We start from the raw sequence: 7,973 nt of genomic DNA on the forward strand, positions 1-7,973 counted from the left end.
GAATCGAGCCTGCTCCTTATGGAAAGAAGATATTCAATGTTGCATGTCTTCGATCTCCTGGCAAGGTTAGGAAAGAGGTGCTTTGCTGATCACGTGCATGCTACCTTTGGAGAGTCACATGTCTTGGTTGCTGCCCAGGTATGGAAAGAGTAACATATTTCTCAATTTTGGTGCTGCTATTTTCTTCTTAATGATTTTGTCTTCTGTTCAATGTCTTGTTGATTTGGAGAGAAATTTGTCCTAATTCGGTGCTCTTAATTTTTGAAGTCTCTTGGTGCTGCTTTGGTAAGAAATCAACATGCTTTCCTTTTCATTCTTCAAAGGTCTGGAAATAACATGTACTCATTTGGTGCTTTAGCAAAAAGTGGAGGTAAACATGCATGTTTTTCGGTGCTGAATGGTCTGATCTGGAAAAAATTAGTCATCTACCACATGCACGGCTCCAACTTTGATTTTGGAAAGATCGGTGGCATGGAGTCGGTGCTGGAAAGTCAGCATGGGTTCGGTGCCTCAACACATGGCTTGCTGGGTTTATGGAGAGACGTGTATTGCCCATCTTTGGAAAGACTTGTTGCCTTTTATTGGAAAGAAATTAAATCTTATAAAGCAAAGACTCAAGAACTAGCACCGCACCACATGCTCTTCTATTTAGACAAAATATTATATTTCTCCAAATTTGCTTTGAAGCTCAAATTCTGGGTACAATTTGACCAGACAGTGAAATATAATTCTGCTTCTTTGCAATTTCACATAAATATAGCATTTTTCCCTCAATGACTTGCAAAATGCTAAAATACCAAAACTAACCAAAAATATTAGAAAATAACAAAACTGAAGGTTTAACAAATGCAGATTAAGGGGGTCCAAATATGCAATATTTGGCACTCATTGCCTTCAACATGCTGAGGAGTTATCAGATGAAGTTGAACCCGGCAAAATGCGCCTTTGGCGTATCATCAGGTAAATTCTTAGGGTTCATGGTCTCAAACAGAGGAATCGAAGCGAATCCGGAGAAGGTCCGAGCTGTGCTAGAAATGCAGGTGCCACGCACCACAAAACAACTACGGCAACTGAACGGGAGGATTACGACCTTAAATCATTTTATCTCTCGAGCAACAGATAAATGCTTGCCCTTCTTCAAGATACTTCGAAAGACGTTTGTTTGGAGCAACGATTGTGAAGAGGCTTTCGGCCAGCTAAAGGAGTACTTAGCCAATCCACCACTCCTAAGCTCACTAGAAGAAGGGGAAATCCTTTACTTGTACCTAGTGGTGTCACCATCAGCTGTCAGCTCGGTACTTATTCGAGAAGAATTCGGAGCTCAAAAACAGGTATATTTCACTAGCAGGGCATTGCATGGAGCCGAAGAAAGATATCCTTGGATTGAGAAGTTGGCTTTCGCCCTCATTACTTCAGCTCGGAGGTTGAGGCCATACTTTCAAGCACATACTATAAGGGTACTCACCGAGCACCCTTTGAAGAAGATATTGCAAAAACCCAACCTCTCGGGTAGATTGGTAAACTGGGCCGTGAAACTCGGAGAATTCGATTTAGAATTTTATCCTAGAACCACAATCAAAGCTCAAATCCTGGCGGACTTCATTATAGAATTCAACAATCTTCCCGAGAGCGAAGAACTTCCCGAAGGGGACACATGGATAGCCTATGTTGATGGATCATCCATGAAATCCCGAAGTGGAGCCGGAGTTGCCTTGACGACCCTAGACAAAGAAGAGATTTTAGTGGCAATAAAGCTGAATTTTCCGACCACAAACAACGAGGCAAAGTATGAAACGGTAATAGCAGGCCTTAGCTTAGAAGAACATCTTGGGGCAAAAAACCTAGACATCCGAAGCGACTCATAGGTTGTAGTCAGTCACATCCAAGGTGGTTCCGAAGCCAAGGGAGAAAAAATGATCGAATACCTGACCAAAGTTGGTAGTTTTGGGAACGTTTCGTGCAGGTGGTAATCACCCAAATCCCAAGGACCGAGAACGAGCAGGCCAATGCATCGGTTGGGGTTGGCTACGGATGAAAAGATTGCAGCCTCAAAACAGCATGTTGTGGTTCTGGATAGCCCTTCTATAGCCAAACCTGGATCGGTAATGCAGATTGAAGATTCGTACATCATCCCCGAATGGGCTAGGGCTATAGTCGAGCACCTGGAGGAAGGAAGACTCTTGGTAGACAAGAAGGAAGCTCGAAAAATTGGGATACAGTCAGCCCGATATACCCTCATTGGTGAAATCAGGTACCGCCGAGGTTACACGTTGCCACTCCTGAAGTGTCTCCCAACAATCGAAGCAAAATATATATTGAAGGTGATTCATGAAGGGGTATGTGGTAGCCACTCTGGAGGATGGATGTTCGCTCACAAAGCTATACAAGCCGGCTATTATTGGCCCTCGATGAACCAAGACTCAATGGAGATGGTCAGAAGGTGCGAAAGATGTCAGAGGTTCGTAAGGGTTCAAGCAAATCGTCCAGCAGAACTCAGCTCGGTTTCGTCACCATGTCCATTTGCCTAATTGGGGGTCGACATTGTAGCGTCCTTGCCCCCAAGAAAAGGGAGTTGCAAATTTCTGGTGGTCGCAATAGACTACTTTACCAAATGGACAGAAGCGGAGCCCTTGTCAACTATCACAATTGGAGCGATCAAAGCTTTCCTCTAGAAGGCGATCGTGTGTCGGTTCTGGATACCATACGCCTTAGTTACCGACAATGGAACGCAGTTTGACTGCAGACCATTCCAAGAGTGGTGTTCCGAGGTCAAAATCTGCCATTTCTTTTCATCAGTATATCATCCTCAGTCCAACGGGTAGATCGAAGCTACAAACAAAACCTTGGTAAGGATACTGAAGAAAAAACTTCCGAAGCAAAAAGGAGGATGGGTAGAGTATCTACCGGAAGTCTTGTGATCTTATCAAACCACAACCCGCTCAGCAACTTCAGAAACCCTCTACTCCCTAACATTCGGAACTGAAGAGGTGATTCCGATTGAAGTAGGCTCCCCGAGCTCTCGCGTCTAGCATTACAACTCCGGTCTTAACAGCGAAGGACTAAGACTCCACCTAAACCTCTTGGATGAAAGGCACGAAGGAGCAAGAATCAGAACATCTGTATATAAAGAAAAGGCAGCCAGGTATTACAACAAAGCGGTCAAGCCTTGATCATTCATTCCCAGCGATTGGGTGCTTCGAAGGGTAACCTTGGCAGCCAAAAGCCCTACAGATGGGAGGCTAGGGCCAATTTGGGAAGGTCCTTTTCGGGTCATCAAAAGTAATCCGAAAAGGAGCATACCACCTTGAAGACACCGGAGGAAAAAAGCTGCCAAGACCATGGAACGCCGAACATCTTCATAAGTACCATATGTAATCTGATTGTTTTTAAACTTACTTGTTTATCAATAAATGCAGATTTAGACAGCACACTAAAATGCAAAACGCCATCGCAACAAACTTACAAGACTCGAATCATGTTGAGATGATTCGAGCCGAGACTCGAATAGCATTGAGATGATTCAAGCGGAGACTCAAATCATGTTGAGATGATTCTAGTCGAGACTTGAATCACGCTGAGATGATTCTAGTCGAGACTTGAATCACGTTGAGATGATTCGATTCGAAGAAACTTGCGAGACTCAATCACATTGAGATTATTCGAATTGAGATTGCAATCACGTTGAGATGATTCAAGACAAAGAAACTTACGAGACTCAAATCACATTGAGATGATTCGAGTCGAGACTGGAATCACGTTGAGATTATTCGAGTCGAAGAAACTTACAAGACTTGAATCACGTTGAGATGATTCGAGCCAAGACTTGGATCACATCGAGATGATTCGAGTCGGAAAAACTCACAAGACTCGAATCCCACAGAAAGGATTCGAGCCGATACTTGAATCACGCTGAGATGATTCGAGTCGGAGAAATTCACAAGACTCGAACCACACCGAGCCACTTCAAGTTGGAGGAATCCATCATGCCTCAAGAAAATCATCATGATGGACGAGTACTTATGAAACTCGAATCACATTGAGATGATTTGGATAGAAAATCGAATCACACCAAGATGGTCCAAGTCGAAAAAATCTCTCGTGCCTCGAGTCAATTGGTATGATAAATCAAAGGCTGAAAAAAGAAAAATCTAAGAGCCTCGTAGGCTTAAACATACTTAGATAATTTCATTAGTTCTAATGATACAATTGATCTTCGGTAAAAAACAGTAAAAATGATACATTGATTAAACTTTTACACTTTGCCATATTTAGCTAAGTATAAAAGTTGGGGGGTACTCTTGGTACTCAAATGCTCAAATGTGAATTACAAAGTGCCAAATGCAAGAATGCAAAGGGTAAAGTACACCGTATCGAAAACAAGCAAAAGACAAGAAACTTCAGGGATTTCATTAAAATTGCCGAAGTTACAAAAATAAAACGGTCGAAGCTACAAAATGCTGAAGCTAAAAAAAAAAAAAAAAAAAAACCTAAGGCTTCTTGGCATTTAGGTCCTTAGAATCTCAGTCAGCTGCAGAAGCTTTGACATCAGCAGCCTCAGTTGGAACATCTAAATCTGCCGGCTCAGCATCCTCCCTAACCTAATCCGGGACGTCCAGAATTAGGTCCCGGCCTATTCTTAGCTCTTCAATAGCTTGATTGGGAACATCCATGAAGTCCGTATACTTCAACTCGGCAAAGTTTAGGGAACGCGTCGAAGGGTTGAGCACAAAGTCATTGAGAGAGCTAAAACCCTCGCTAAACCCATTAACCCAAGTTTGGTCTCGGACCTTGGTGAAGGCCAGAATTTGGCTGTAATACCGATCGGCCTTCGACTTATAGTGTTTGGACTTCTTCCGATGCTCCTAACACTTGGACTTAGCCTTCAACAGATCTGCCTGAGCGGCCTGTGTGCCAAATTCAGCTTCTTCCAACTTCTCTTCTGCTGCTCACTGAGACTCCTAGGCAACCCACCAAGCTTCTTCGGCTCGCAGCAGAGTATTGCTGCATGATGTGGCCGAATATTTCGCCTCGACATTGTCAACGTGGGTCTTAAGTGCGAACAACTTGCGTGCCCTTGCATCCAGCTCAACAGTAAGTCCTCGATTGGTCTCCTTAGCCTTATCTCGCCTTAGCTCGGCGTTAACAATTGACTCGTCACATTTGGCCAACTTCAATTCCCGCTTGGCAAGGAGCTTGTTCAGCCTAGCCACTTCTGACTCTAAAGATAGCTACCAAGCAAGCACAAATTTGAGCTCAGAAACCCGTTGCTTAAGCTCGGCCACGACCGGAACTTGGTCCCAGTGGAATTCCCTATGTTGGTCGAAAAGAGCGAGTGTATCCACCAATTGCTGCAGAACAAAACAGAGACTTAGAAAATTTCTTAAAGAGAAAAACAAAAGAAAGGGTCAGAAGAAACTCACCATGGTCTGCAGTTGGACCAACGCTCCGATCATGTCCTCGGTTGGAATACACCTGGTTGTACTCTGCTTGAGATAGTTGGCTGGAATGAGGGCCCAAATTGCATTCATGATTGGCCCAGCCAAACACTTTTCTAGTGAGGCCTCCTCATATTCGTATTCCCGAGCTGGCCTAAAAAACTCGAAGGAATCATGAAGAAACCCACTGCTCGGCTCGGCTTCTTTAGTTTCAAGGCCAACAAAGGGCCTGCTGCTCAGACAAGGGGCTAACTAAGGGTCTACTACTTGGCTCGGTAGCTCTGCCATCCACCTCGACTCGAGCACCTGGGGATCCTGCAACTTCACCTGAAAATTGAAATTGACTTCTAAAATAAATAGCAAGTGTGTGCACAAAGTGTCAACATAAATAATAATGCGGAAATTAAATGACACAGAGATTTTTGTTGACAAAGTGGAAACTCAATTAAGTGAAAAACCACTCCGGGGCAGCCAAACCCAGGATATCCACTATTCAGAAGACAAAGCTAAATACAAGATGTAACACTCACATATACCCGATGTAGTGGTCGTACCTTGCTCTCTAACGTGTAACCCAACACGAACGCTTCCCAACCAGGTCTCCTACCTGAGGAGTCTTCAATAGAATCCTTTACCTTAGGGCTGACCCCTAAGATAGACTTCAGTTGTAGCACAGCAACAGCACACTTACAATGGCTTCAGAGGAAAAATAATGTCTTTGAGCACTTGTGGAATTCAATACCGAATTCTTGCAGTTCTCAATGCCCAGGGGCCTCTATTTATAGGCTGAGGTGCAGAATGGGTGACTGCTGTAATATGTATGGACGTCGTCCGGACGGTGAACCTGGGTCGTCTGGAAGGACAACAGGGCAACAGGATTTTCAGAGAATTTCGCTAAAAATCTTTCCTGTTTAAAAGCCTCATCCGAACGGTGAGACACTATCGTCCGGACGGTCGCACGCCCGCTGCAAGTAATTTCCATATAAGGCTTCGCACGTCCGGACCATGGGGGATGAGCGTCCGGACGGCTGAACTTCAACACGCAATTTCCATATCTGCTATGCGCGCGTCTCGACCATGACGGGTAGGCGTCCGAACGGTTGAAGTCGAATCGGCAATTTCCATATTAGTTGCACGCGCGTTCGGACCAAGGCTGACTGACGTCCAGACGGTGATATTTGAATTGCGATTCTTGCCTTATGTATGAGCGCGTCCAGACGGGAATCTACGTCGTCCGGACGGTTGAAGCAATCTTCCCTTAAATTGAACTTGGAAAGAATCCGAATCTGATCGATCACTGAGAGGTGTCTGAACGGGCTGCTGAGACGTCCGGACGGATACAGGCTGGAACAGTAGCTTCTCGATATAGTAGAGGTCCGGTGGGAAAACGCACGCCGTCCGGACGGATGATGCTTGGTCTGACTGGTGTCCAGGCGATAAGGCACGTTGTCCGGACGGATGGAACATTGGACAGATGGGAGGAGTCCGGACGGGATAGCACGATCGTCCGGACGGCTGGCAGGGAACCGAAAACTTCTATTTTGAAAGCAGTGCCGAATCTTCTGACATCACTCTGAATAGTGGAATCCTTGATAAAACAGCATCTATTCACACAAGTGATTTTTTCCAAACAGAATGAGGCCAATAATATTAACAAACTCCCCCTTTGGCCATTCTGGGACAAAAATCACTTGACCGGTTTGGAAATACAGTCCCGATCCAAATCAAAAATTACTCCCCCTTTTTGTCACAAAGGGACAAAGTGTAAAACAGAGTAATGAGAAAAAAAACCACACAACAATTACTCCCCCTCAATGTCTTAGAAGGACAAGGGTAAACGGAGTAATAATATCCACAGACAAAAACGTTCTAAAATCCAAAACAATAGGAAAGTAGAGAAACGTCTGCAAATGGCCCAAAAAGAGGAATAAAAATCCTCCAAGTACCAAACACTGCTGATCCACTGAAATCAAGTAACGGAGAGCAAACCGTATAAAAAGCTGGATTTGTACTACTTCGACTTCGAGCTCAGAAAGCTAGGAACCATGGACTGAAAAACCCTCAATCTCTTGATTTTGCAAAGCCTGAAATTGATTATCCGCATATTGACATCCTCTAAGCAACTGGTCTGCAAGATAAATGAGGAGATTCACTACTGAACCTCTAACTGATGCAGATCTGAGGGAATGCTATGAAAGGCTCTGCATGAGCTGAGGGAAAAAGCTCATCTTAAATCCTAAGACCCTTGGAAGTTTTGAACATATGACTTGAACAACGGTCTTGTTTTCCAAATGATCCATCTGTCAGATATTGTGCTAGGAGTTGCTGGACAACATATTCCTGAAAGGATTTAACAGAAATCTATCCAAAAATAACACCACAAGGAAATATTAGTTCCTGTTAGTTCCAAAAAGAATGTGGTATTATGACAACTTGAAATTTGGAGGCGTATGAATTACAAAAGCAAATATAGCAATCCAAATAGCATGGATATAACAATATCCACCCAACACACAGACAAAGTAGGTTTTTATGCAC

At 44.0% G+C, this 7,973-nt stretch overlaps 1 protein-coding gene across 1 annotated transcript; it reads left to right on the forward strand.

Moving 5' to 3' along the window:
- The first annotated feature begins 2,006 nt into the window (after nucleotides 1–2,006).
- On the forward strand, nucleotides 2,007–2,528 carry LOC133854408 (uncharacterized). The gene has a single exon (XM_062290645.1). The coding sequence runs from the start codon at nucleotides 2,007–2,009 to the stop codon at nucleotides 2,526–2,528; it is 522 nt and encodes a 173-aa protein (XP_062146629.1).
- Nucleotides 2,529–7,973: the final 5,445 nt, after the last annotated feature.

The sequence above is a fragment of the Alnus glutinosa genome, chromosome 1, assembly GCF_958979055.1.
Source record: "Alnus glutinosa chromosome 1, dhAlnGlut1.1, whole genome shotgun sequence".
In the NCBI taxonomy this organism is placed as follows: Eukaryota; Viridiplantae; Streptophyta; class Magnoliopsida; order Fagales; family Betulaceae; genus Alnus; species Alnus glutinosa.